The sequence below is a fragment of the Halichoeres trimaculatus genome, unplaced genomic scaffold (genome assembly GCF_033239565.1).
Source record: "Halichoeres trimaculatus isolate MK-OKI-2021-1 unplaced genomic scaffold, fHalTri1.1 fHalTri1_scaffold_9, whole genome shotgun sequence".
Taxonomy (NCBI): domain Eukaryota; kingdom Metazoa; phylum Chordata; class Actinopteri; order Labriformes; family Labridae; genus Halichoeres; species Halichoeres trimaculatus.
In genome coordinates this window covers 24,454,648-24,482,602 of record NW_027437188.1, presented here as the reverse complement: position 1 = coordinate 24,482,602, position 27,955 = coordinate 24,454,648, and the positions used below count along the sequence as shown (strand labels likewise).

Below are 27,955 nucleotides of genomic sequence, written 5' to 3'. Positions count from 1 at the left end.
TAATGAACCACCACCCAGACGTTTAATTTCCCTGTATCTCTAAGTGGAAAAACATAGAAAATTAAGTTTTTTCAGAACCAAGTTAACACCACCACTTCTTGTGCATCACTTTGTGGTAATTTGATTTAACTACCATTAGAAAAAAATGCTGCATATTAAAAGTCTCAAAACTTCTTTTTGACTGTTATAGCTTCAACAGGGCCACAAATTATGCAAATCCAAAGAAACATCTCTTATAGGCTATTAAAATAGTATTTAATGGGAAATTTACGGCTGCACTTGTTTTCTGAGTCTAACATCGACCTACATTTATCCCAAGTGCAACTTTGACGACAAATACACTCAAAGTAGGCTTTTGTTTTTAGGATTATTAATTGCCCTCAAAACTCAGAGCCTTATTTTGAAGGTCTATTCCGGAAGTATTCTCATTCATTGACTCTGATGCTTGTCACTGGTCTGTCGACAGCAGGGAAAGCCAGAGATACAGCGGCAGCTCAGTGCGTCGAGCGGGGAGATGGGGGTCAGAGCCGGTCGGCTGTGAGAGCGTCAAACTCGGGGAGCAGGACATCTGATGAAGAGGGAGTAACCATGTTCGGTTTTTGATCGTCCCCATCCTTTGCTGTGGATCCAGGATCACGTCCGAGACACCAGCGTCATGATGAAACCAGTCCTGCATTGAGGTGAGAGCCGCAGCTGCCGCTTTTTCTTCCTCTGCGTTTAATTTCTTATTTAAAGCATGTTGCTAATTTGACACGTCAGGTTAGACATCTTGTTGAGTATTTTTCTATGCCACCGCTGTCAAGATCAAGAGGGCGACAACAAATCTCCAGGTGCCGAGGAAGACGAGGAGGAGGAGGCGGCTGCTGTGTTTTGATGTTAGACCCTGATTCATCCAGCCAGGCTCTGTGATGGATCCTGCGTTCAAAGCGTCCTTTGAAGGCAGAGACGATGTACGGATGAAGAAAAGTCTCGTGCTGTAGATGTTGAGCTTGTGAGAACGAGGAGTCCTGGACTTGAGGAGGGTCGCGGTGTAAAAAGGGGCTTTTCCGATAATCCATTTAGCAACCCTGGGGGAGTAAAGTCTGGTCAGTCAGTGGGCGGTTGAGGGGGGCCTGGTGTGGTGTGATCTGATGTGATGTGACTGGATGTGATGATACAGGCCCGCTCGAGATGATACAGAATCATTGTACCGGCTCGTGATTCCGCGCGCAGCCTCCCATTCATCTCCAGCTTACCGGACCTGGAGCTGTCAGCCATTCAGCAGGAGGCTGCTGCCGATCCTCCATTCATGAAGTCCAGTGTACGCAGCCTGCACAACGGTCCACTGTTGGCTTAAAATAGGCTCTGTGGGCCTGCAGGAGGCCTGTTTTCGGCCTGCTATTGACTTTCTCTCAAGTATCATTTTATAGGCTTCAGTCTGTTAATATGGAGTCTAATGAGCATGATTTCAACAGGATACAATTCCGCTGATACACAAACCATCACATCACGGACAGAGGCTGCATCTGTGGCACAGTTGTGATTTTATGATGGCCTTTTACAATAAAACTGGTTTATTATGGTAGAAGCTCTTGGTCATTAATAATAATAATAACGCCATGAACACTTTATTCCCCTTAAATGACTGTGAAGCAGTTTGTCCCCCTGATCAAAGCATCAGGACTGTCACGCGAGAACAAAGAGAATGAGACGTTAGGTGAGTTCAGGTGGAGTCAAGTTGTCGAAAGGAAAGGTTTCAGATTGTAGACCACTTGGGCAAAGTTTCTTACTTCCAGGGGTGTAGCTACAATTAGGCAAACACAGGCAGTTGCCCGGGGCCCCAAGATTCCCAGGGGCCCCCAAAGCATCTCTTAAAAACTGATTTATGAAGTTCTTTTCAATTGAAAGCATCTCTTTTTTTCTAAATCTTACTTCACATGCTTCAAAATACAATACAAAAGGCTTAATCTTTAATGATCTTTCTGGGTACTCCCCCTCCCTTCTTATTCAATGGGCTATTCCATGTTACAACACATCTGAAAATTTGATTCAGGAAGAAAGTGGTAAAAAACACTTTTTTTTCCATTTTTTTTTCTTATTTTTAACCAAGTTGGAAATAAAAACAATGTTGCTCTGGGATCTGAGATAAACATATTAGACTTTTAGGATTTTAAGGACTTTATCCAGCCCAGGAAACAGGATAATTTTCTCAAAATCAAACTTTTTGAGTAGGTGATAAACATTATTGTACAAAATCTCTTTTTTGGATACATAACTCACTGGACAGGGGGTCAAATAAAAATACATTAACTTTAAAATAATAGTACCAAAAAGTATGGTAACTGTAAATATCACCTCTCTCAGTAGATTTTTTTCCAGTTTTATGTTGTGCTTGATATTTACATATTTTTTCTTTACTGAATATTTTTTTTTCAATATTTACCTATTGTAATGTTTTTCACTTCATACTTTCTTGTTTGTTAATGTTACTCTGTAAATTCCCCACTGTGGGACAAATAAGCTGTCAATTGACCATAAAAGATTTCAAATCCAGGACAAAGTGGACTAAATTACGTATTCACTTTTTTCAAAATCAAACTAAAGTACAGAACTTGAGGAAATGCATTTAGTTGCGTTAAGTTACCATGTACAAGATTAGCACTGTCTCATGCCTTGATTCTCGGAAAGAGACAGTGGGCCCAGGGAAAGCCAGTCTAGCTCTGAGGAAGATGAGTTACAAGGACATGGAGGGCCCCATTGACTGGGTTTGCCTTGGGCCCCCAAACGACTAAATACGCCCCTGCTTACTTCATGGGTTCAGACATGATATTGTGTTACACAGCCCTGACATATTGTGAATTCTTCAGAGAGAAAGAGGCAATTTGAGAACATGTAAAGGTAGAACCCAGGTGCAGACCAACTTAATTGTTATGAAAGAAAAATCCCACAATCTAACAAACTCAAAATTCCAGAAACACACAAGTAACTCAGTGAAGCACAGGGAGAAAATCACATGGAGAAACATAGGGTACACACAGATGTGGGACAAGACACAAGTGAAAGTGCATCAAAGAAGAGGGAACACAAAGGCAGGAGATAAAGCTAATCAGACACATGAAATGAAACAGGAGATAAGGTAAAACTCAAGACAAGAATCATATGAATTGCAATACGCTGTTTAAAACCTCATTTTATAAACAGAAAACTGCACCAGATACTTTGTCATGCTACACTACCGACTCTTTTTTGTATTTAGTGTAATATCTTCTTACAGTGTAATTCAGTCCCAAACAACACCTCAATTTTTTTTCAAATTTAAAGTAGTATTCAAAGTACTAAAACAGGAATACTTTGCTGTTTTAACCATCAGCATCTCTTGAAGAGTGATACTAACAAAAAAATTTGATCAATATATAACCCTTTACATCCTTTTAGATCCATAAACTGCTGTGTAAATCAGGCTGGAATTTTTGGAGTGCAGAGGGTGAAAAAAACAGTGACACTAGTTATATTACAAAATTAGGGGAAAGTTTCCTCTGTAACTGAATAAACTGTGTGACCATACCAAAATATAATACTAGCTTTTTTTTTTTATTATTTCACAGATTGAAATACACTTTAAAGTTCTAAAACAGTCAACAGTTTTTTCAGCCGTTTGAGAAATAGGACAACACTCTTTATTTTGACCTGTTCAAGTCATATCATGGAAAAAGCTAATTTATGGTCTCTAAAACTTGAAACGTTAGGGACTTGTCTATTTTAATGTAAAGTAAAAATTCCAGTCTCAAAGTCTACTTGTTTTTTTGCTGATGTTTGGACACCAGTCAACAAATGACACCCTCCAACGAGTATGTTTTAGCTCCTTTTGTCCTTTACATATTGAGGCAAATTGCTTCTTTCCCACAAAAATATGCCAACAAATATTGATCACTGAACTTTTAGGGTTTCAGAAATTGTAAAAAGTCTTCTTAACCACACATCATCATTTCTGCTTGATGTAGGGTGTTGTTTTTCTCACCCATAAATACAGAAAGAAAAACCTATTCCTTCCACCAAGTGTCACTCTGGATTCTCATACAGGTGCATTGTTTCTCCGCTGAGAGAGCCCTGTGGTCATCTGGGAAATTAGTTAGATCTTGTGGGTGAGAGACAGGAAATGGAAGTCAATGGCAGAATGCGTCTCTCTTTCTCTCCCACGCGCTTCGTTCCTTTATCGCTGGCTGCCATATGGATGCCTGAGCTCACTCAATATTTACATTGTTGCTGCTTTGCCAGAAAAACCACAAGAGAAGAGAAAAGACAGAGGGAGGAGAGCCTGCTGGGAGAGGAAACACTAATTAATGTGTGTGATCATCTTTGTGATGAGGCTGTGTATATTTAGAAAATTGGTCTGTAGTGTTTATAGTGTCCGTAAGAAGACAAACAGGTCCTGGCAGATTAAACACTCCAGACAACATTCAGTGGCATCATGGAGAGGCGAGGTTATCAAAGTTCAGGTCAAAGGTCACTGACAGGCTGTTGGGTTAAGAAAGAAGTCTTTGACTGCTGACCCGGTGTCTCTCCTGAATGTCTGATCCCTTTTCCTTGCCTCACCTTGTTATCTGCCAGCCCTCCGTTCTGGGACGTTTATCTCGTGTCTACATCTCGTCTGCTTTTCCTTCACTTCCATCATCCTCCTGGTTGAATAGTTTTCTCTGTCTTCTGAGCACACACACACACACACACACACACACACACACACACACACACACACACACACACACACACACACACACACACACACACACACACACACACACACACACACACACTCACAATCAACTAAATGTCTGCTGCAATATCTTTTCTGTCTTTGACTTCTCCATGTGAGTCACTTTTTGTCAGTGTGATTCCCATCCCATCTACGTTTTTCTGTCTGTCCTCCTTCAGCGAGCCCAGACAGAAAATCAAAACAGACTGTTGTCAAAACATGTTGCTGATGATACCTGCATCTCTGTCACACATTTCTTTTTTAACCTCTGCCAAAGTTTACATCAGGATTATGAAAAAACCAACAGCCCCTTTTGCATAAAAGTTGGTGGAAGTAAGGAGCAGAGGCAGCAGAAAGAACCTGTTTATTTTATAGGACTCACAAGCAAGGCCTTTGAAGAAGTTGGTGCTCTTAGTCCTTTAAGATATACTGTATATCAGTGTTTACATATTTACCCAAAGAATATAGAACAGAATTGAATTTGCTTTATTAAGCCCAGAAGGGAAACTCACAGCCACGGCAGCAATACAAGAAAGTATATAATGAAAAAATCTGATAATATGTAAACAAAATGACAATAATAATAATAGTATGATAAGTGTCAACTAGAAAAAAAAAATGTCCACCAGAGATGACGGCTTGGCCATAATTCTCTTGTTAGACTAAGCTGACCTTCTTCACCAGTTTGTCCAGTCCTTCTCTCTTGTGTCCTGTTCACTCACTCCATGTGAAATTCTTCCAGTGTGGCGTTCTTGTCCAGCATTGGCTTCATTAGCCATGTCTTTGAATGGCATGATGTTACTTGGCCCTCTGGTTTTCCCTCTGGTGCTGGGTTAGCCCTGCTAGCTCATTCATCATATTGGAGATAGATACACTTAAATTCCCCTTAACAATGGATGGAAGGACAGGTTGATGCCATTTCTTCTTAGCTGCCACAGCAGTTCCAGCATGGCATCCTTGCCTCCTCCTCAGCCTGCAGGAAACATTGGGCCTTGCACCGGTTAGTATGGACATGCTACAGGCTGCTAGCAGACGAAATCTTGTGTGGTAACAACAATATGTGGGATCTCCAGTCCAGACACACAGTGCGAAAAAAAGTAGGAACACCAAGGTAAAAACACCACTGCAAACACAAGGTGCCACTCAAGCGGTGCTTGTAAACTCAGATTCCACCTAAAAAGTCTCAACTTGTCACTGGACATACATATATCAACAATGATGCCACTGTAAAAAAATTAAACCATCTGCAACATCACCCACTCTAACACTGTCTGCAAACCACTCTGAGAGGGCAGGCGTCAGGCCAGACCAAACTTCAACTTCTCCAAAGGGTATGATACATGAGTGACACATTTCTATGGTAAAAAGGATGTAAGATTAGAAAACACAACCTAACTATGTTCAAGACAAGAACTGTAAAGGCGATGAGAGGTACCATGTCGAGGAAACCTATAAAAGAAAGAAACTTATACAATCTAGAAGTTCCTCACAGGAGCTTGCATTCTGAGCCAGTTTTAATTAGCTCAAAGAGGCATTGTTGTGCTTTTTGTTTGACTTCACATTGTCCTTCTCGTTTTAGGAAACTCTTTTTTTTTCAGCCTTTTTCTACAACACTTTGTTTTAGCTGCTGTCCCTTCCGACTGATTGGCCAGTCATTTCAGAAAGACAGTCTCATGAGATCATGACGATCTCCTGGAGATCTCATGTCATTTTCAGAACAGACTGTTTTGGGAAGTTTACAGACAGATTAAGGGGAATTACTACAAAATATAAATGTGCAGAGGATAGCTTGAACATACATCATTTTTATTATGTATTCTTGTTTAAAATAGAGGAAAACCTCTTTAATACCACTTTTATAATTCTCTTTAAGTGCTTTTATACGTGACATACAATATTAAGTGTTAATCAAAGACTGCTTATTTTGCAGAAATCAGAATCAGAAACACTTTATTCATTCCCAAGAGGAAATAGCTTTTTAGTTACAGCGTGTATCTGTGTATATATTTGATTCCTATGTGGTTTTTGAACACAAAGTGTCAAAAGTGTCTCATTGTTGTTGCTTTTAGTCCAACATGTATGACATATTTCATGTCCTTCAGTGTCTGAATCATCTGCAGTTTTTATCCTTGCTTAAGAAGTCACAAAGAATGCATCCACATAGCATTTAAGTTGTGTAGGTAAAGCGCTTAATTGTGGGGATCGTGCTGCTAGCGGTAAGCTGTGCTATGGAGTAAGCTAATCTCAGAAAAAAAAATGGCTAAGTTCAAGCTCCTTGGTGTAGGGGCACAGCATCACCAACGGTCTCGATCAACCAATCAGTGAGTGTGTTATGCTCACAGTAATGTAGGTGTGTGTTTGGGTGTAAGCGTCTGTTTAAGTGCATATAAAGTGTTTGGACAGAGAGGTATGTGTGCACACAGCTTTAAAAACACAAATCCATGAACATCCGTTCTACTGGGCTACAGTATCACTTCCCTCGGTAGCTCTATTACTCCCCACAACACCGCAGTATTAATCAAGCAGATATAGTTGTTGGCTTGGTGCTGTGCAGCCCTGTGAGGGCTCTATGAAAGCTAACATGTCTTCTACGATGTGTTTTGCAGGTTGCAGTTGATAGCTTCTCCCTGCACAGTAATGTTTCTTTCCTCTCTTCCCCGGTCAGTTTACTGTTACAGACAGAACTCCCAACCATCTGACAGAGATATCAACCCTGCTCCCTTGGGGAAAGGAGCAGCAGCAGCAGGAGGAGGAGGAGGAAGGAGAGGGGGCACAGTAGTGGTTGATTTTTACAACAGATACAGGGTGGAGATACAGGAAAAGCTGCTGGCCCTGAAGGATGGAGGTGAACATTTCAACCCCCCCGACTCCCCTAAGTCTTTTCTTTGTGCTTTAAGAGCACTGATAGACAAGAAAAAGAAGGAAAAAAGACTAAAGGGAGTCGTTGGGATGTGAGACTCGACATGGTGCCTCTGCTCCCCCTCGTCCTGCAGTGCGTCTCCTTTTTTTATGCTCCCCTTGTCTCCTCCACCTCCACACACTCACTGATTGTTTTAGCAGCTGGCTTAAGGAGCAGAAACATCCCCCCTTGAGTGGGGGAAAGTACTCAGGTCCTTAAGTAAAAAAAAAGTGATATAATAGTGCGTAAAGACTTGAAACAATGAGAAGTCCTGGATTAGAATGAGTATATTATCAGAGTAAAATGCATTTAAAGCTCCAGTGAGGAGGTTTTCTTTTTATGACCTAAAAAGGCAAATAAACTATTAATTACAAGAGTGACTATTTCTGTACTGTCGTTTTCATTGTCTGAAAACACCGGTGGGGTAGGTGTCATACACAAAGGCTGTTTACATGGAAATGAAGTGGAAACAGTATCCCAAGATGCTTTAATCACAGACTTCTGAATCTAAATTCGGAGTGAAATCTTCGCCGCACTTTTGTCTCCATGTAATCTTGCACCATGCAGATCCTGTGACAGCAGTGGTTACACAGCCCTAGTCATACACCCATCCCACTCAAACATAGTGCTTAACAATACGGAAAAAATTTGATAGGCAAATACCACTTTATCCACAGGGGGCGCCAAATTCAACCCAATCGAAAAACTCCTCACAGAAGCTCTGACGAAGCTTTTGCTTTAAGTGAAAAAGATTCAAAACTCTCTGTAAATTACCTCCTCAGTACCAAAGCTGGTAGCTGGTATCATAAGCAACAAGCCAATAAACAAAGCTTAGCTTTTAGATGCGAAAGTGCCATTAAGTCACCAAAAAATAAGACAGATTGGAAAATAAAAGACAATTAACACTGATCTTAAATTCATCAGGAGGCTGAGACAAATCTTCAGTTTAAGATATCGATAAACCTTCACCCCTCGATGGGTTAGTTTGCTAATGATGCTGAATTCCTCAAACCCAGATGATAATCAGCAGTGTCCCACCTTCCCTGGTAAAGTGTTTTAAGTCTGTTTTACTGACCACACCCATCCATTTTAAAAGATAGGGCTGGTTTGGTGTGTTAAGAAGTGGACTCTTTAATTACACCCAGTAGGGCAATTACAGGCTCCTGGTGGCCCTGTCTCGCTCTTCAGCCAAAGTAAAACAAGTTGAGGTCAGAGGTCACAGGATTGATTGGGTGACTTTAAGGTATTCTTTATAATCACGTCAGTGATGTTATGCCCAATTGTTTTCCAAGAAAATGACAAACTGAAACACACATCAGTTGTTGATTTGCTGGCTTTGTTGTTGATACAGGATACTGAAATTTATCAATGTAAATTTATGAACAGATAGTTGGAGGGAAGTTGAACCAGTGATAACTTTTTTGTAAATGAAAATATTGAACTTACATGCGACTTCTCTGTAACTTTTATTAGATACAGTTCTAAATATATGTGATTATTTTCCACTTCCTCCCCCCTTTTCTCTCGTAGTCAATCATTTTTGCTTCGTAATCTTCTTCACTGTGCTGAGCTCCAGAAAATCCAAACACTGTCCACTTCCTCCAGCCGCTCATGGCTTCAGTTTCATGCTGACTTGGTGTGTGTGTGTGTGTGTGTGTGTGTGTGTGTGTGTGTGTGTGTGTGTGTGTGTGTGTGTGTGTGTGTGTGTGTGTGAGAGAGAGAGTGTGTTTGTGGGTGTGTGCATGGTAGTTCTGTATCCTTGAGAGAAGCACATCCTCACTTGAGCGGAAGGGCAGGAGTTTTGAGAAATGCACCTCACTGTGTGTTGTTGTTTTTCTGCTGAATGGGTGGAAAGTTGGCTCCGTGCAGGTTTTTAAATAGCTGAATGGATATTGACTTCCTTGTAGCCAGTAATACACACATAGGCCGACACATACACTAAAACACACTTACAAAGGAGGACAAGGCACAGTAATTATAACAAGTGATTAGCAGCTAGTGTTGTTGTAAAACCCTGTTTTGGGTTGAATGAATGAACGGATGGTTGAATGAATGAAGTCATGGATTTATGAATAAAAGTTAAAGTAACCGTAACCATGACAGTAAACTCTTAGTAAAGGTTACTAAATTGTATGAAGTATTACTTTACCCTAACCCTAACCTAACCCTAACTCTAACCCATTCCTAATACTAGGCCTGGGCCTAACCCCAACTATAGAATAGAATAGAATAGAATAGAACTTTATTGTCATTGTAACAAGTACAACGAGATTGGAGTCACAGCAGCAATCAAGAAAACAAAAGTAAGAAAGTGTATAGAAAGTGGAAAAAGGTCCATAAGAAAATAGATGATGACAGCTTGTCCATCATTCTCCAGTTCAGCCAGCCTCCACCTCCACAGGGTCCAGGACTGAGCTTCTTCAGTCATGCTCCATCTCTGTCTCTTGGATCCTGTCTGCTCACAGCAGGTGAAGCTCTTCCAATGTGGCGTTGGTGTCTGATGTTAGCTCTGTTAGCCATGTCTGTGAATAGCATGATGCTAATCTGCCCTCTGGTATTCCCTCTGTTGCTGGGTTAGCACAGCTAGGTCGTCCATCTTATTGGAGATAGATCTTATGTTCCCAATAACCATGGATGGATGGAAGGACAGGTCCATGTTGTCACTTCTTAGCTCACACCTGAGAACCAGTACGTCGTCCTCATCTCCTTCTCCTCACCTTGTGGGAAGACATCAGGCCTTACACCAGTTAGCATTGACATGCTACAGGCTGCTAACAGCTGATTTCACATGTAAACAATGCAGCCATGGTTACATAAAGGATCTCCAGACAAACACAGAAGAAAAAGTAGTAAAAATATTGCTGAAATCACAAAAAGTTTGGTGTCCATGACCAACAAATGAGCCATACAAAGTAATGATCTGCTCCAAATACAAAGATTACAAAATAGAGACGAAAAAATTACAAGGAAAGGACAAGAAGAGAGAGCTGCTGCAAAAGGCAGCCATAGCTAACAGGGCGGCGCCTATAACTCTTAACCCTCAATCCTTAACTTTAACTCTGACCCTAACCCTGACCATAAGCCCTAAATACTAAGCCTAAAGCTCTTGCACTTCTCTTAACCCTTAACCCTTAACTCCAGACCCTTGCACTAATCCCTAAACCCTTTCCCTTACCCTTAACCCCAAAGCCAAAGCCAAACCCAAACCCCAACCCGAAACTAACCAAACGTTATCAGGTGAATACAAGGTTCTGGATTTCTATGGAGCCCTCTGAGGCTGGATTACCAACAGGCCCGCATAAAGACAAACTGTGGATCTTGGTTTAACAGCCAAAAAATGATATGATAGCAGAGAAATGTATAGTAAACTGGCGTTTGGGGTGAGGTATAAAATATAGATTTAAACCCTTTTCTGCATTTTTTCTTTCAGGTGTACTATGACAATTTCCAACCCTCCTCTGCACTACTATTCTTTGAAACCTGTCAAAACTTATTCCAGGCACCTAATGATGGTAATGAAAGAGCTCTCAACCTGAGACCTTTGGCTGTGCGTCATTCTCAGGGGGACAATTACACAGAGGTGCTAGTTTCAAGCTCCTTTAGTGTGATAGATCAAAGTCAAACAGCTTCATTTTAGCAAAGATGTAAAATGAAGCTTCATGGCCACACAGTGTTGGATCCTCCAACTCCTCTGGGACTTCTTTGCAGATGGCAGACACATTTCCTTTGCTGTTCTTTTGTTGTTTTCTTCTTATCTCACCCTTTTCCTTTATTTTAGAGCGTCTCGTTCCATCACAGCATTCCTCTGATACCAGGTCACAGCATCCAGCAGTTTTTCCTCTCTCCATTATGAGCCAAGAGACTCTTCTGTACTTTCCCTTATCATCATATCCTGCCTCTGATCTAACACACTGTGATTTCAGCGCGAGTGATTGGCTTGAAGTTGAATCTGTGTGTGTCAGACTTAATTCCCCTCAAGTTTTTTTCTTTGCATTAATCCTTTTTGAAAACACAACCTGTCCTGATTTGTTTTGAAAATGAAAATAAAGCAGCTTAAGGAAAAAAAAATTCCAGGAAAACTAAGCAGAACCAATATATGCATGATTTGATTTAAGAGTGCAATTTCAAAAAGCAAACATTCAAGCCTGAACAGTGAATAAACTGCCAAGAGAAGCCCAGCAGCTCTGACAAGAAGCTTTCACAGCTTAGGGAGTGTTGGCTGTCCCCGTGCGTATGTCACCCAGTCTGCCCACTCTGATGATTCTCTTTAATCTGTGTGATTTACCCACAACAATCATCAAACCAACATGTGTTTCATTGTATGCTCTAGTGATGTATGAGTCACTGATGGTCTGAGGTAAAAGAAGAAAGACAGAGAGAGGAAGAGGAGGAAGAGGGGGAACTGGGTTTGGATGCTGTTACTGACAGAGCGGTGGTTAGACTGTGTTAGATGTTAGTTTTATTAATGTGATGTGGTTTGGCTCTGATCAGGACAGAGAGGGAGGTAGACCTTGGGACTGAATCATACTTAAACATAGAGGAGAGCATGTGTGTTTGCAGGAAGACAACAGAAAGGAAGAGATGGAAGATTTCCTATCAGTTTGTGATGACTAAGTTGACTCTAGATTAAAAATGAGTCAGAGTTTTCAAATATTTAAATAATCATCATCTACAGGCTGTCTGCTTTTTTTCATTAAATAACAAAAGACTTGAAGAATACAATGAAACTTCCAAAATAACATGAGATGCCTAACACGGAGGGCAGGGAACTATGTCCATCCCTGCTCCAGGTCATCAACATAATCAGAGCATTTGCATTTGTCTCGATGCTAACACTCTGTTCCTCTTTCTCCTCAGCCTCTCCTCGGTGGGTTGGCATGGCCCAGTGATGAACGGAGCGGTGGTGCCCGGTAGCCCAGAGCTCTCCTCCTCATGCCCACTGCCTGACTGGCGAGAGTTCTGTGAGCTCCACGCCCGAGCCTCCGCCGCAGACTTCGCCCACAAGTTTCAGCGCTTCTTGTCGGAGAACCCTTGCTACGACTCGCCTGGTGCTGATGCCAGCTTCTCCCAGCACTTTGCCCAACACTTCCTGGAGTGCTTCACCTCAGCGCTGACCCAGGCTCGAGAAAACCAGGCCTCCTCACCAGGAGAGGAGGGATCCAACGCAGCACCCAAGTACAGCATAGTTCCTTTCCTAGGGATCCAAGGCTGCCCTTTGTCTTACGGTCACGATCTCTACCAGAGGCGAAAGGACGCCGGGGCTTCCAGTGAGTCCTTGGACAGTATGGACAGTGGAGGAGGAGGAATAGATGGGGGAGGCAGTGGCCCCACCAGAGGTCCACAGCCACCCCACAAGGTTTCTGCTCTGGGACAGTCTCGCAGCTCAGAGGACGTTTCAGTCAGCCACCCAAAGGCCCGCTTCAAGAAGGGCTTCTCCCTGAGGAACATGAGCCTGTGTGTGGTGGATGGGGTAAAGGAGATGTGGCACAGAAGGGCCTCCCCTGAACCAGACGGTCCATCTGGTACCAGGAAGGCAAACGGGGGAGTAGGAGGAGGAGGAGCAGGAACTGGGGAGGCCGCAGTGGGTGAAAAATGGTCCCAAAAACTGCGGCTCCCAAGGAGCTCTCAAGGCCACAAGGCTGAGATGTTAGAGATCCAGCGTGAGGGCGTACTCAGGTACATGGTGGCTGATGACACAAACTGTATGGGCGCCGCACAGTGGCAGAAGTGCCGCCTGCTGCTGAGGAAAACTAAGAGGGAGGAAGGAGGGGAGAGGTTCCTGCTCGAGTTCTACGTACCGCCCAAGGTACAGTAACTAACAAGCATGAGACATGAGTCAGACAATTAACAGTTAACAGTTAAACAATTGAACTGATTTGTCTGAACATATTTCAGTAGAAGCTCTGCTGAGAAATTAATCATAGTTGTTGTGAGGTTTTGACCAATGGAAAGCAAAGTAAGTGTAAGAAATAATCATTATGCTAACATAGGGGATCTGTTTAGGTCTGAAAATGACTGATTCTCTCAAACAAAAGTCCCTTGACTGCAATGACATTTTTTGTCATAAGAAGCTAAAAGACAGGAATTTGTTTAAAAAGCTGAATCGGTATTTCTTTAAGCTGTCATTTTCTGCTCAATCAGTTCATTAAATCCCCCAAAAAAGTATTAGCTTAGGCAAACCTCAGAGTCAAGCTCAGCCAACAGAACACCAGCTTTGCTGCTGCTCTCCCGGCCTTGGCTTTTTATGAATACATATCAAAGAGAGAGGAGGTGTGCTCTACCCACCTCAGGCTCCTCTTTTTGTGCTGTGCTTTATTTTACCAGCGTCATAACTGTTGTTATTGATGCTCACTCTGCCCTGTACCTGCGAAAGTCTTTAGCAGCGTTTCCACCAAGCAGTCCGGTGCGGTTCAGTACGGTTTGGCACAGTTAGGTGCAGTTAAGCCTGCGTTTCGGCAGCAAAATTGGGCCCTCTCGTGGTAGGTGGCGTGTAAGCCAGATGCCGAAAGCCGCAGCTGCTAAACAACAGCGTGACGCCGTAGCAGTGCAACACAGTGTACCCCGCTTATAAATCCAACGAAGAAGAAAAACGTGACACAGTAAACAAAGAGCATCGATGGAAGACATGCAGCATTTCATCCTCTCTGTGATTGGCATTTAGCTCTTTGATACAAAGTGCAATCAAGCTTTGTTTCAGAGAAGTCTGTGAGCCGCAGGGAGAAATGCAGCCGCTGTCGGGGTAAGTGAAGATTCCTCTGACCAATAAACGGTCTGCAGTGTTGCTCCACCTTCTGAGAGCAGATCGGTTCAGTCTGGCACCCATATGAAAGGGTTCCAAACAGTGGGACGGCTCGTCTCGGTTATTTGGGGATCTGTCCCAGGATGAGTCAGTGGAAACGCCATAAAATGTGCGCCGTACCGAGATGAACCGAACTGGTCTGCTTGGTGGAAACACTGCTTTTGCTGCTGCTGTCCCTGTCTTGGCTTTTTCTGTATGCACATAAAACAGAGGAGGTGTGCTCTCCCCACCTCAGGCTTTGACACTTTACATGAGCACATGGGAGGGCAGGGAGCTCCTGGAACAGAGCCATACTGTTAAATATAACTCATTGAATGAAAATCAATAATTAATGAGAGTGGTGACTGAAAAAAACACAGAGAAGGGGAAGAATCACCCATAAGTAGAACAAAGCTTAGAAGGAGGAAACATTGGACGGTTTTTGTACAGATGTTATCCATGATCCACGATCCGTGATTTTATCCAGGCAGCTCAAAAAGAAAACTTGTTTTGCTGTAAACTGGATCATGTAACTATTTTCTCTGTGCAGTGAGTTACTTTGTTCAGCCATGGAGGAGTATAAGTCCTAGATAATACTAAAGGAACATTAGAGCAAACAGAGGACACATGATTAATTCGTGGAAATAATCATTTATCCAGCCCTTCATGGATCCATAAAAACTCAACCTGATAATCCAAGCTCTGTGACCCTGTGTGACACAGTGTGAAGCCAGATCACACACACATGCATGCACACTGCACACTTGCCTATATGGGATTTCCAGATCATTGCCCCTGACCTTAAGGGGGCCATGAGGCTGTGCAGCTGAGTGTGTGTAAATCTGCCACTGTCCTTTGATCATAGCTGGTGGGAATGTGGGGATAAAGCTGGTGGGAGGGAGAGGGGTGAGGACAGGTGGGAGGCACAGGCTTGGGAGGCAAGAGGAGGGGAGAACTGGAGACTGTGTGAGTGTGTGTGAGAGAGGAAGCTGTTACATTGATTTCTGTAAGCAAGAGCGGATCCCAAAGATTCTCTTTCATGTGCAAAAAATAAATATTGATTGTTTCTCTGTCTCAGGCAAACAGTCTGCTGTGACAAACTGAGAGAAGGAACTAAAATAGTTTCGTGCGTCACTCAAAAACACCCAGAACTCAACCATATCTAAAATGAAACTTAATAATTGTGCTTCAGCAGTTTCATATGTTGTGTTCTAACAATGTTCACACATGAGGAACTCATAATCAGTGTTTGACAGGACTGAGATTAAGAGGAACTTCAGAGCTGCTCTGATGTGACACATTAATTAAACTCACACATCTCCACATGCCTGCCCCGCAGACACTCCGAGCTGTTTTCTTTTTTTATTTCACAGCAGGCCTATTCAAGTCTTACAAATCACAACACTGCAGAGTCAACAGTGTCGGAAAGATAAACTGACTCATAAAATCTCACTCCGGTCCGCTCCTGGCTGACTGGCTCTGGCTCTCTCCCCCTGTCAGAGAGGGCCATCAATCTGCAGGCTGCTCTGTGTGGCAGAGAGTGCACACTGCAGAGAGCTAACTGACTGCATTATGACACAGCAGCAGGCCCAGAGACCAGACCGGTCCCTGGTTCGCAAAATCAAGATGTGATAACGAAAAGATCAGGGCACAGACAAGGGGCCAGAAAATATTTACCATGACGAGAAGAAAGCAGCTTTGAAAATACACAAACTTACCTAAAAACAGCCAATTAAAGGGGCTGTAGGGAGTTGGAAAGGAATCTTGATAAAGACTCCCTTCTCGATTTATGCTTGATTGTAATCCACACTTTAAAATGAGATTATCACCGCCAATGTAGGTCATTTCGAAATGCTACTTCGTAGCTACTTCTTCTTCCCAATCAGGTCGAGCAAAACTGGATTGATTTACGGCACATCCAAATCTCTATGATAACACTACTCCAGCTGACAGAGTTTAGAAGTGAGAAGAGAGATCTGTGTTTCCCTCTGTTTGAAAACAGTTTCTTGGATTAACTTTGTAGTGATGGTGGACACAAGAGCCTAACTGTCAGAAAAAGGACAGAAGAGCAGAAGAAAGCTAAACAGGAGAGTGATACAGCCCGAGCTAAAGGCTAACACAGGGGCTAAACATGTTTGTGATAATGTTCATTCCAACTCACATGCAACAGTTATTCTGCAGTGGTCTGTTCAAACTTGAGAGTCCATCAATAAAATGAAGAGTGAGGTTAAGTTAGCTCTGCTTGGTAGATTAGCGCTGGCAGGACATAACCAGGATTCACTAATGTTACATATTACAGACATGTTTCACAGCATAAGGCTGTCAGCGCTACGTATGGATGGCTACTAAACCACTGAACGAACTGACAGTTTGCTTGTTGTCACGTTAGCCTACGGCTGCTAGCGCTACATGTAGCCGGCTACTGACAGTACAAACTTACAGCGTTAGCTTGTTGTCAAGCTTTAAACAACAGGGCTACGTAACTGTACTTATGAAATAACTGACCTTGTCGCGTTGTATCTGGAAAATAGCTGTCTTGAACAAATAAAATCACCAAAGAAAAACCACATCTTTAAAACAGTGTGCGTGACACTGCAGGCCAGAAGGTGATGAGGCAGTACAATTAAAACAGAGCCTCCTCATAGCATCTTTACTAAATAAACTTGAAAACAAATTTCCCAGATAGTTTGACTGTCCATTTTCTTTATTATCATACATTTTGAACTCTTTAAGCCTTTGTTAAGAGGAGAAGTAAGAGGACACTTGAAAGGAAGAGTAGGGGAATAACTTTTGGTAAGGCTCAGATTCAAACCTGGATGAAGCTTTGAGGGCTTTGCAAATGGGATGCACAAATTAGCCTCTAAGCTAAACCATAATCTTAAAGGTGACTTGTATTTGTTAACAGAAACGAAGGTCAATATTTTTGCATATTTTACCATTAGACTTTTTTCAGCTTATTATGAAATATTACCTCAGAGATCTCTGCAGACAGATGTACTGTTGTTTACAGCTTCAAATACTAATTTGTAGAGACACGTAACAGCATGTTTTGAGGGGAAGGTTGTCATTGAAGTGGACTGGCCCTTTAAGGTCTTATCAAAACGACCACACCAGAAAATATTGAGGCTGATGTCTCTAAATACACACTGACTTCCTGCCAGAGCTCTGTGGTGGAGCACATCCAGCCATGTATGTGCGCTGGCTCATACTGGTTTAGACCACGTACACAATACAACACACATGAACGCTGGGGTTGTGACGCCACAGCAGAGAGGTGCAGGAAATGGTCAAATGGTTTAATACAGGAAGTGGTTTCTGACATCTGATCCACAGAAAGGAATTGTGGGTGTGGATGGCAGCCAGCTGCACCGGCAGATCAAGATGAGAACAGTGTTACTCCAGACAGATCAGCTGATAAACCTCTGCCAGACCATCAGTCAGCCTCCTTCTTCTCCTCTCTCACACACACACACACACACACACACACACACACACACACACACACACACACACACACACACACACACACACACACACACACACACACACACACACACACAGTCAGCTCAGTGCCTCATATACACACACACTCATCGGATCTGTTAAGATTATCGTCTGGATCCAACTCTCTGCAGAGGGCAAACCGAGGCCAGGATGTTTTCTGTGTTCACTCTCTTGTAAACTCTTCCTGTTTAGTGAGGCAGGCAGCAGAAATAATCGCTGGGAGATGCAGGGGGAAGTTCGAGGCTGTGAGGGAAGCTCTTTGCAACTCCTTTAATGCTGACCCTTTTTATCTGAATGAATTCATCCAAAGAGGAAAGTGAGGTGAACAGGGGGGCAGTGGATTTCTGCAAAGACTTTAAATACAATTCAGTCTGCGTGTTGGGTTTTAATTCCTGTATGTAAAAGAGGTCTGGGGTTTGGGAGAGGTTGGTGCAAATAACAGAGTAAAGAGGGGCTGTTTAACGCTGAACTACTAATTAAGGGCTCATTTTGGGCAGTTTCTGTAGTAAAATGTATAATGCATACTTTTGCAGGTGTTGCTGTAGACTCCAACAGGATGAATAATTTAATTTAAAGCCCCTGTGAGTTTTTTTTTAATTGTGAAACAGACTGAAATCATCAAGTAAAGCCCAAAATGTTTTATGGTCTTTTCTTTCTTTTTATCACTTCCAAAATGACACTTTTGAGATCTTTCTTAGACCATGGTTGATTAAAAAAGGTGGAAAAAACCAAGAACTCACTTTACTAGTATCATGTGCTCGGTGACAGTGAATCACCCAAATTTGTACAGTTAACAAAAGACAAGCTTATTTAGGCATTACACATTATTAAAGAACTACTTCAGTGTGTCACACAAACAAAAGCCCCAACATGCTCCTGTACAATAATCCATTCATCTATATAAGCTTTACAGAAATTTTGCAGAAAATTCGTAAAGGATTTTCTTCTTCATGTTTATCCAACACTGTATGGACATGTTTATGTTCATTTAACATAGGTATCTGGTCAAAACAGACAAGTGAGGATAAAAGCACCATGGCTAATGCCTTTTAGAAAATTTTATGAATCACTACGATAAACTGAAAAGTAGAGAAGACACAGGAAAGGGTGCAGAGGCTGTTGCGGCTCTTATTAAGTCTAATTAGACACTTTATACTAAAAAGGATAAAAACACTTGCTTAGAGTTTAGCTTTTGCACTATGCCACACTGTATCGTCAAACTCAAGGCACTGTGAGACAGTTAATCTTTGTCAAACTTTGTGTACAATTGTGCATGTCCCCCCCTTGTCTTTATATTTTCCTCACAAAATTATAAATCAGAAACCAATGGAAAAGGTAGACGACCTCATCGCTCTTAGTGGTGTTTGTACTAATTTGATTGGTAGCAGCGTGGTTTCATCATTTACAACTCAACAAACTGTGATTCTCATATGGTATAGAAAAATCTGGATAACTGCACAGAAAAATGTGATATCAAGCAGTCTTTTGTATCTTCTGAAGCTGGACAATAAGGACCCTTTTGAAGCATGTTATTCTAAGGTGTGTCTTCACAGGCTTCATGTCTGTGAGTTGCAACAACTGAGCCAATTTCTGTTTTTCTTTCAGCAGCATGTTAAAATAAAACTATAGAGAGAAGAAAAATTCAAGGCTAGAAATATCCTTACTGCTACACAGGAGTGTTTTTCTACCCTCAAGTTTGACCCACAACAGATTGTAGCAAAATGCTGACCTTATGTCTAGGACTCACTATTCTGCCTGATAATCACATTTCAATTCAAGCTGCTTTTTTTTGGTACAAATATAATAGACACTACTCTGGATACATTTACCACCAGCAAAGGAAACCCCTTAAAAGAATGGGTACATACAACCTTATTCTTGTGTCTGTTTGTATTTTTATAGTCTTCAAAACCCAAAGTGAGCATCCCCCTGTCAGCCATCGTGGAGGTGAGGACCACCATGCCGCTGGAGATGCCTGACAAGGACAACACTTTTGTTCTTAAGGTGAGAACAGCAGCTATTTGACAAACAGTTTAATGCTTTAATTTCAAATAGACCCCATTAAATTGCAAAATAGGATGTTAGAAATCTTGACGTCAGGTTTACCCTGTTTTGTACACTGATGTAAAGCTCAGTTTGTAATCGCTGTGTTTGGCTGCTTTCACAGGTGGAAAACGGGGGAGAGTACATCCTGGAAACCATTGACTCACTGCAGAAAAACTCCTGGGTTGCAGACATCCAGGACTGCATAGACCCTGGGTAAACCTCCAGATAAATATTTGCTGTTGGCTGAAGATTGAGAAGGAAGGAGAGATGGAGGGACAGGGAGAGAGGGGGAAAGAGGTGTAACAGTCAACAGTCATTAATCATCAAATTAGTAGAGTTTCTGACAGGTTGCTCTTGCACAAACATGGGCAAGCTTGTACCACTGACATTCCTCCTCAGTTTCCTGGGCTGGTGTTGGAACAGCTCAGGACGTAAACACAAAGATTTTTGTGTCCTTGTTTACAGCTGAGTGCAGGCTTGGTGACGTTTGTTTGCACATGTGTGTGCGTATGTATACGGTCTTGTGGTTTCTCTGACCTGCCTGCTTGTGTACAGTGACAGTGGCGATGACATTGAGCTGGCGTCGTGTCCTGATGGTCAGGCCTCCAAAGACTGTTCCATGGTGGCCTCTTGCAGCTGTGAGCTCCTGTCTGAGGGTGAGAAAGAGTCTTTGAAGGGAACTACTGTAACATAATGTCTCAGTTTTGTTTTCGCATCTGTTTTAATGTCTATAAAAATATGTTTAGGTGTGTATCGTGCCCCGGAGAGGTCGTGTTCTACTGCAGCTGAGCATTACAGCGCCCCCTCTGTCCGCTGCAGGGAACCCCCCTTCACCCAGCATCCCTCACACATGCCTTTAGAGCGCTTCCTTCAATCCCCTGAGGCCCAGAGCTCTAACTCCTCTGCAGGTTAGAAGCACATTTCTTTTCCAATTTGACATTTAGCGTGTAAAAGATAAGGGTTGATGACAAAAAGTGGTGTTTTTTTCTTTTTCATGTCTTTGGTCAGGTGGCAGTGAAGGAGCAAAAGAGTCAGAAGGGGATGCCAGCCTGGCAGGTTACCCATGGTTCCATGGCACGCTGTCCCGTGTGCGTGCAGCTCAGTTGGTGCTGGCAGGAGGCACAAGAAGTCATGGGCTTTTCGTGATACGGCAGAGTGAGACTCGCCCAGGAGAGTATGTCCTCACCTTCAACTTTCAGGGCAAAGCAAAGGTAAGACAATCAAAGAGAGAAGACTATTAATGTGTCAAAAAATTTGTACACAGTACAATTCAATATGGTTCCTTAAAAGAATAAGGTAGGGAAACAATAACAACAATGTGATATTGGCCCAGTCGTTCAAAGGTAATCTGATCGGATTCTGGATCAAACCTTCAGTTTGTGTTGTTCAAAACTTTTCAGTAAAATTTGCCTAACTTTGTTCCAAAAAACAGGATTATCCTGATCCCAATAAGGGGTAAGGTAGGATTTCAAGGTGCATTCCAGAAAGAAAGTGCAGTAAAACTTTCAAATTGGTCAAATAATAGAACATTTGTATCATTTAGAGTATGTACTTTTGTTTATATTTTGCACTTGACCTGTTTAACTGTTACAGAGATAAAGCAGATCAAGTAGACATAGGCTACCAATGAAGCCTTTCAGTAAAGTAAAGTAAGAATAAAGTTAAATTGATCTTGTCTTTGTGAAATAATACCCCCAACATATTTCAATAACAAACAAAAATAGTATATTCCATTTTTCTGTCATTCATCACTGTATATTAATTTTAAAGAAAAAACAATAAGAGATGAACCTGTCAAAAATAATTTCGGACATCATCCCTTACGCCACGTCCAGTCAGTCTCTCATTCTGACAGAAGACCAGAGGGTGGTCTTGTTTTTAACAGGCTAGTCCCTAACCCAATACAATACAATATGATACAATATAATACGTTATGATATGATAGGATACTGTAGGATAGGATACAGAACAATGTTATGAGGTACTTTCTGATAGGATGCAACATAATATGACACAACATGACACAGTACTATACAATAAAATAAGACACGATAAGATTCAGTGCGATTCAATACAACATGATACAATATAATGCTTTATGATACTATACAATAAGATACAAAACAAAACAAACAAAACAAAACGGTATCAGTTGTTACAATACAGTCTAACACAGTATAATGGGTTATGATACAATACTGAAAAATATGATGGATATGTTACAATGCTATTTGATAGCATGTGATATGATACAGAAGGACACACTGAATAATGAGATGCTTTGGTGAGATACAACACAATACAGTTAAGATATGAAACGCCATGAAACCGTACTTAGAACACAACTTGGTGGATATACACTATATTTATCCGAGACTGACACAGTATATGGCATCAAATAACATGATACAGCAAGATAAAACAGGCTATATTGTCTCTGTGGGAAATTATTCAACTGAACTGCTTTAAAGCTATGGTCTACAATCTGAAACCCAGTTTTTCTGATGAGACACATTTGAAAAACGCAGCCTCACTCACCCCTCCCTCCGTGTTCCAAGATCCTGCCCCCCAGCTTGTATTGGCCTTCTTTGCCTCCTAACAACACGCCCCCTCCGACAGAGCAAGAAGGCGGCCGGCAGAAAATGTAACAAACAAGACAGTCATCGTCTTTGTAACACACAGTGGTAGCTTTTTCAATTGGACCAGCGCGATCAAAACCATGAATTAGCCGGCGAAGGAGGTCTGGCGTTGCCATTGCCAGCTGATGAGAGCAGAGCCGACTGTGGGCGAGGCTCTACCTTTCTCGGCATGTCTTCATTAGCTCAGTTTACAATGCTAAAGATGTGTGGCTAACTTATGCTAAAATCTATTGACGGAGCCGACCCGTTCCGACCAGCAGCGTTCAGTCATTAGCCAGTGACATCTTCCACAGTGGTAAACAAAGTCATTACCTGTTCAACAGAAACTCAGCTGTCTCGGCGTCAGTCTTCAGTCCCAAATCCCTCTGCAGCTTTTTCCACTGGTCGTACATTTCTCCAATATTCAGTCTCTGTTCGCACCTGTATCGCTCATAATTCTTCCTTGCTTCAGCCTTTTCCTTGAAACTTTTTCGTTTTCTTCCCTTCCCTGTGGAGGGTAACAGTAACAGCTTCCTGGTTTCGGTCTTCTCTGGCACCATGACACTTAGGTAGCTGAGCAGCTAGCTGATGTGAGAGGGGTAGTGGGGAAGGACGAGGTGGGACCACGGGCACGGTGCGGAGCAGGGGAGACAGGGGATTGGATGGACTAATGCACAAATCCGAAATGAGGGAAACGGCGGTTCAGATTGGTCAATTATTAAGCCGTTATGCAGCTGCTATACTGAATGGATTTTTAAAAAAGTTGGTTTTCTAAATGTCCAACAGGCCAACAGAAAGATCCCAGAGTCAAATACTGAATTAACAACGTGTTTATTTTGTTAGACCAATAGTAGAAAGAAATAATGTCAGCTTGAAAGTGATACAAAATGAAAGTGAATCAAAAAATGTATTATGTACTGTAAATAATTAATGAAACTACATTAATCTGTCCTGCCAGCTGCAGTTCTGCTCTGCAGCAGCATTAAATCCACTCAGGCTTGAACTTGTGAGATTTTGGCATGAAGCCGCCACAGCTCAGGACTAAGCTCTGGAGCTATGGGAAGATGCAGCGATGTCTAATGTTCTGTTGCTCACATGGAACATGATCCATGCACATCACATCCTGCCAGCCGGCATTGTTGAGGAAGTGTTGGCTGCTACCTCTTCCTCTGGTGTCAGTCTTTCATTTGTTGGTCTGCCCCCACATCCAGACACCTCTTAGATCATGTCCGGACCTCTTTCTCTGTGTGAGACATTCACTCAGTAACATGCCACAGTCCTCCTTCTATCTTTAGTCTTTCTTTTCCTTCAAACACCACCCCTCTACTGTCATTTTAATAAGTAACATTTCTCTTCTTTTTTCCAGCATTTACGTTTGTCAGTCAATGAGAACGGGCAGTGCCATGTACACCACCTGTGGTTCCACACTGTGTCGGACATGTTGAGACACTTCCACGCCCACCCCATCCCCCTTGAATCTGGAGGCTCTGCTGACATTACATTACGCTCCTATGTACAAGTGCAGCGAAGCTCCACCTCAGGTACACAGCCCACGAATGTATGTACACGGTGACTATTTTCCTTTAAATTACACACACTGTCATTTTCACTCAAGCTACTAAAAAAACAAGGGCTTATAAACATATGAATGGTTATCGTACATTAACCCTTTCACAACCAAGGAAACAAGATGTGTTTCACAACTTCATTGCTAACAAACAACAGCAGCAAACCTGTCAGCCTTTTCCAAGCCATGTGAACATTTCCCTTGACAATTTTAACAACTGCTCCTCGGGTCTCCCACAGGGTGATGGAGGATAGTTACTAACTTCCAGAAAGATTGGTGTCCTAACTGGAAGCAGAAGTTTGTCTTTAAAGTTAAGGCAGCAGAGCTAAAACTCAGTGAACCTGTCACACCTCCTCCCTCTCCTTCATGCTCACACTGCTCCTACCCTCCTCTCTCCTGGCATGGGATGAATGCCCTCCTGTACAGGAGAGTGAGGGGGCGATTGTACCGCAGGAGTTTTGCATGCAGGCCGAGACTCAGGCCCCAACCCACCCTGGTGGTCACAAAGAGGCCCTCTGTTTCCCCAAATGCTACACACACTCATACACTCACTTGCATACACACACTAACACAGAGTGAGGGTTTGATTCAGGGTGTTAAAGACTCTACTGATACTCCAGTCAGGCATGTCTTTGGTACCACTGTAGTTGGTGTTATTACACACCAAGAGAAAGCATAATAAGGGAGGCCCACACTGCCTGTTTACATGCTGCACTATGAAGGAGCCTTTTGCTAATGGTGCTCACAGCAAACAATAATCAGCAACACTGATTGATCTGCATTACTAATCCATCATTTATTATAAAGACTTCTTTCTCCTCCTGATCTGCTACAGACGTGACTGCGCCTCCAGCCCTCACCCCACCCAGGGATGCAGCAGTCTGCCGCACAGATCCAGCCCAGCAAGCTCTCCACCCTGCTGGGATCCCAGCGCCTGCAGGGCCTCCCCCTGATCCCCCGCTCTCCTCCAGTACCTCCTCCTCACCCACTGCCCTTCCCTCCCTCTCCCGCAGTGACCCAGGTCCTGGAGGAGGAGGAGGCGGGGGAGGAGTAGGAGGAGGGTTGCAGAGCAGGAGTAACAGCTCTGAACGCTTGCTGGAGGCCTCTAGTGGTGCGTCCGAGGACTACCATGATGCTGATGGGACTCGCAGGGCCCGAGCAGTGGAGAACCAGTACTCTTTCTACTAAAATGGCACAGAGCAGGGTTCAGTCAGGACTTTTCTGAATTCGAATGATGCAAAAAGGGTTGACAGGGACATGGGACACTTTGCTGAAGATGAAAATGGTCCAAATCACTGGATCACACATTGTTCTGTTTGTGTTTGTTTGGAGGCTATTTCCTGTTTCTCAGATTTAAGAAAGGAGGTGAGATCATGCTGATTATTCAGATAACTCCATCCGGCTCTGTGGCTTTAAACTCAGTTGTTAAGAATGTAAGTGAATTGAAAAAAAAAAAAGAGAAATATGGAGTCGAGACCTAGTTATAGAAATGCAGCTCTGAAGATAAGGGTATGAGGAAGTCATCCAGTGGAGTCATATGGCTTTGATTCACTTCTTCTGACCTCTTCCTGTTCCTCTTTACCCAAAGTTCCCCAGGAGCGCAGCCTGTGTCACCACCCCGCTGCAGGGTTGAGAGTTTGAAATGACCCTGAAGAAACAGTCCTTCCCCTCCAAGCTCCCATGAGCATCTCGTTCATGTTTGTAAAGCTGCTTTGAATCTGTCCCGGATATCCTTGTTGTCCCTACAGGGTTTTCTCTACAAAGTCCTGCACTGGGTCGGATCATCAGTAACAGTAATCATGGGTGTGTTTGTGATAGCTGGGAGATGTTTTCTCAAAGGTGTACAGCCTAGTGCCTGCCAGCTACTTCGAACTTGGACAGCCTGTTGCTCTCAGCGATGAAGAGGAAGGGATCAGGATCTCACATTTACATCAAAGCCCCAAAATTAAAAGCAGGTGATTATTGTCGGTTTCTGAACATGCATATCTCTATTCTTTTCTTACAGTTTTGTTGATGTCTTCAACTTTCAAACAGTTGGTTATTAGTTCTTAAAAACCAGTTGAAAATGGACAAACAGCACAAGTTCAGTCTGTATGAATATGGCAAGATGGTTCCCATTCTGCTGTCACGGTGGATTGTTTCTATGAGTGTGTGGTGGTGTTTTAGAGTCAAAATATTTTTCAATGATTGGTGTGGTACAGTAGTGTTACTACATGGTTTCAGGGTCCCTCCGACTGTATCCAAGCTCATCATATCAATAAACCTGTAGATTAGATATGCTGTTAATATAGAAGTTCGCACTGAAGTAATGCCTTTATAATAATATACCAAATCCAGCATTTACCGGAGGGACTGGGGCCTAGTTTTAAAAGTAAAGTAGCCAGTGTTTGCTACGGTGGACTGGAACAGGAAGGGCAGTGAGTTAAAGGGTACTAGCTAGCCATGCTTGAATAGAGAGATGTGAGTTGCTACTTTCCTTTATGCTGACTCAGTATTTTGCATCAACCTTTTTGATGTTTCAAAAACAAAACCCAAATGTTGCAAAATATTCATGCTGCTGTAAGAACTGTTACAGTGGCATCTACCTTTTAAAATAACGTTGTTGCAAAAATTCAAAACACTTTTTAATTTCTCAAGAAGAGATAATTAACTGTTAGCTTAATTTAAAGAACAGTCTTTAACAAAAAAACATTTATAAACCCCATAAAGATTCTCAGGGAAGAAGAAAAACACTCAGAAAACAGTCCAAATTAAAGGAGCTGTGGGGAGTTTGAAAGTGAACTAGAAAAAGGCTCTCCTCTAGATATATGCCTGTAATCCACACTTCAAAATGAAATTATCAGCCCCATTATTACTGGTTACAGGTTATTTTAAATTGCTACTTCTTAGCTTCCTGATCAGATCGATCAGGTCCGGATTGATTTCCATGTTTCTATGACAACACCACGCAGGCTGATGAAGTTTAGTAGTGAGAAGAGATATTTGTGTTTTTCTTTGCTAAAAACTATTTCTTGTATTACTTTTGTTGTGATAGTGGACACAGGAGCCTAACTGTAAGACAGAAAAGGGACAGAAAAACAGAAGAAAACTAAACCGGAAAGTCATGCTCTCTTAAAGGCTAACACGGTAGCTAAGCTGTCAGTGATAATGTTCATTCCAACCTACATGCAGCGGTCATACTGCAGTGGTCTGTTCAAACATGAAAGTCTATAAATAAAATATAGAGCGAGGTTATGTTAGCTCTGCTTGGTAGATGACAGGCAGGATATAGCTGACCAGGATATAGCTGACCAGGATATAGCTGACCAGGATTCACTAACGTTACACATTACGGACATTTTTAGAGCGCTGGGCTGCCAGCTACACTAAATAAAGACAGCCACTACACTACTTACAAACTGACAGTGTTTACTTGTTGTCACGTTAGCCTACAGAAATGTCGAAGCTCTGGGCTGCTGATGTCACTACATATGTCCGGCTACTACAATGTTTGCTTGACGTCACATTTCAAACCATATTGCTACATAACAGTAATGATAAATACTTTACCTCAGTGCATTGTATCCAGTAAAAGGTTGTCTTGAACAAAGAAAATGTGTTTCGACCCGATCTCCGTTTAATTCCAAAACAAACACATCCCTTGCTTAAAGTAATTTAAGATAGGGTGCGTGACACTTCGGGCCAGAAGGCAGCGAGGCCGTCCAATTAAAACAGATCCTCCTCATAGCATCACAGGGATCACAGTATCTATGGTCAACTATGTTAAAATGTTTTGCTTAATGTGGCTAACGTTAGCAGAGCTACCACCACTAGT

General features: G+C 42.4%; 1 protein-coding gene across 1 annotated transcript; it reads left to right on the top strand.

The window, feature by feature from the left end:
• The first annotated feature begins 457 nt into the window (after positions 1 to 457).
• On the top strand, positions 458 to 27,435 carry sh2b2 (SH2B adaptor protein 2). Its single transcript, XM_074679460.1, has 9 exons — positions 458 to 680; positions 12,486 to 13,434; positions 19,813 to 19,914; positions 20,078 to 20,169; positions 20,512 to 20,612; positions 20,703 to 20,864; positions 20,965 to 21,167; positions 23,941 to 24,115; positions 24,977 to 27,435. Exons 2-9 carry the CDS (start codon positions 12,517 to 12,519, stop codon positions 25,327 to 25,329), a joined length of 2,106 nt encoding a protein of 701 aa, XP_074535561.1. The 5' UTR covers positions 458 to 680; positions 12,486 to 12,516; the 3' UTR covers positions 25,330 to 27,435.
• The last annotated feature ends 520 nt before the right edge of the window (positions 27,436 to 27,955 follow it).